The sequence below is a fragment of the Corapipo altera genome, unplaced genomic scaffold, assembly GCF_003945725.1.
Source record: "Corapipo altera isolate COAL_440 unplaced genomic scaffold, ASM394572v1 257, whole genome shotgun sequence".
Taxonomy (NCBI): Eukaryota; Metazoa; Chordata; class Aves; order Passeriformes; family Pipridae; genus Corapipo; species Corapipo altera.
In genome coordinates, this window is record NW_020885045.1 from 488725 (window position 1) to 490894 (window position 2170).

General features: G+C 74.3%; 1 protein-coding gene across 2 annotated transcripts in view; it reads right to left on the reverse strand.

Moving 5' to 3' along the window:
- The window catches only part of TBRG4 (transforming growth factor beta regulator 4), a 9397-nt gene extending 7982 nt beyond the window's left edge, over positions 1-1415 (reverse strand). Inside the window, exons 1-2 of one of the 2 annotated variants that reach the window (XM_027668586.1) lie at positions 1360-1415; positions 300-729 (exon numbers count right to left, since the gene is read on the reverse strand). In XM_027668586.1, coding sequence (XP_027524387.1) covers positions 300-692 — 393 coding nt within the window. In that variant the 5' untranslated portion in view covers positions 693-729; positions 1360-1415. Of the gene's footprint in view, positions 1-299; positions 1032-1359 lie in introns of those variants that run through there. The other variant, XM_027668585.1, reaches the window with a different exon arrangement.
- Between the last annotated feature and the right edge of the window lie 755 nt (positions 1416-2170).

Below are 2170 nucleotides of genomic sequence, written 5' to 3' on the forward strand. Positions count from 1 at the left end.
GGGCAGTGGGGGTGGGACAGGGGCAGCAGGGGAGGGACAGGGGCAGTAGGGGTGGGACAGGGGTGGCAGGGGAGGGACAGGGGCAGCAGGGGAGGGACAGGGGCAGTAGGGGAGGGACAGGGGCAGTAGGGGAGGGGGAGCTTGGGGCATGGCCCGTCCCGCTGAGCCCGCCCCGGGTGTGCTCTGAGCAGCCAGCCAGGCACTGCGGTACCCAGGGCCCTGCAGAGCTGTGCCCCAGCCCCTCCCAGGTGAGTCCCAGCGGGGCAGGCACACCCCAGAGCCCCCCGTGCCCGTCCCACCTGCCCGTCCACGGTGTCCAGCAGCCGCAGCAGCCGGGGGTCCCCGTGGATGGCCGGCGCCTCGGGGTGCCCGTGGGCGAGGCGGGCGAGGCGGGCGATGGCCATGCCCGCCAGGTTGCTGCTCAGCCCGTGCCTCCCGCACAGCTGCAGCAGCTCCTGGGGGTCGGTGGCTCCCTGGATCAGCTCCCGGAGCTGCTGCTCCGGCCCCTCCTCCCGCGGCTGCGCCTGGGGGGTCTCGGCCCACCGTGGGGGGCCGGTGCGCAGGGGGCGGGGGGCGGCCGCGGGGGGGGCCCTGCCCGGGCCGGGGGCGGCCCCGGGGGGCGGCCGGGGGAGCCCGGGGGGGCCCGGGAGCAGCAGGCGCCGGCAGCACCGGCGAACGAGGTGTGCGGCCATGGGGGCACCGCGGCCGTCAGAGCCACATCCCGGGGGGCTGCAGGGGAAAGGGAGCGCTTGGAACTGCCCGGGGGGGGAACCGGCCCCCAGACTCCCCCAGTGCTCCTCGGAGCCGCTCTGGGGGGTCTGGAACATTCACAGCCCCTCCCCAGGGATGCGGCCCCACATTCCCAGTGCTCCCAGTACGCCCCCAGTAACCCTGAGCTGCCCAGCCGCTGCCCGGGATGTTCTCCACCGGAGCCTCCCCGGATCACGCTCTCCCGGGGATATTTTCCCACAGACCCTCATCCCCCCCCGATCCCCGGACACCCCTCCGACCCTTCCCCTTCACCCGCCCGTGCCGAGCCCCCGCCAGTCCCGGTTCCCCTCCTCCGCCCCCGGGTCCCGAGCACCCCCGGGACTCTCCCTTCGGGCCCCCTCGGGTCGAGCCCACCCCGCACCGCCGGGCCTGGTTCCCGCTCCGTCTCTCCCGCCGGGGCCGTGCTCAGCCCCGCGGGCCGAGGCCCCCCCGATGCCGTTCCCCTCCACACTCCCGCTCCCCCGATCCCCCCGGGTCGCGGTTCCCCCCTCAGTCCCGATCCCATTCCCGTTCCCCTCCACACTCCCGTTCCCCCGATCAGTCGCGGTTCCCCCCTCAGTCCCGATCCCATTCCCGTTCCCCTCTGACCTCTCCCGCCCCAGCCCCGCGCACGGGCCGCCACCGAGGCGCGCGGTGATGACGTCACAGCAACGCGCCTGCTCCGCACCGGCCGCTCCGTGCGTCATCAGCCGGCGCCACGTGCGGGGAGGGGCGGGAGCGGGACCGCCCCCGGTACCGGGGGGGCTCTCGGGGGTCCTCTCGGGGAGTCCCCCTGTGCTCCCAGTGCCCCCCAGTGCCCCCCCAGTGCTCCCCCAGTGCCCCTCGGAGACCCTCCCAGTGACCCCCGGGTGCTCCTCCAGTGCTCCCCCAATGAGTTCCCAGTGCCCCCCCAGTTCCTCCCAGTGCTCCTCTCGCAGCCCCCAGTGCCTCCCAGTGGCCCCCCCAGTGGCCCCCACATTTCCCCCCGTGCCCCCGAGGGGGGTCGTGTGTTGCTGATCAAATATCGGTTATCGATCCCTGTGCGCTATTGATCGTTTATTGGCATCCATAACAAACTCCCCGGGGCCGACACGGGCGGGGTGTCCGAGAGGGGAATGGGGTGTCCGGGGGGGCTCCTCAGGAGGATCCCAGCTCGGGAGGCTTCTCAGCGCCGGGTGAAGTCCCCTCCTGCGGGACAGGGGGGTTCAGGGGGGGCCGGGGAGCCTTGGGGTTCCCCTCCCCAGCCCCTGCAGCCCCCCAGCTACCCAAGCCCCCCCCAAAGACCCCCCGAAGGCCTCGCAGTGGCAGTGTGTGATGCGGGGCTGTGTCCCACCCCTCTGCCCGGACACCCAGGACCTCCCCAGGATCCCCCGGCACCCCCTCGACCCCCCGGGACCGCCCTACCCCTGCAGGGCTCGCA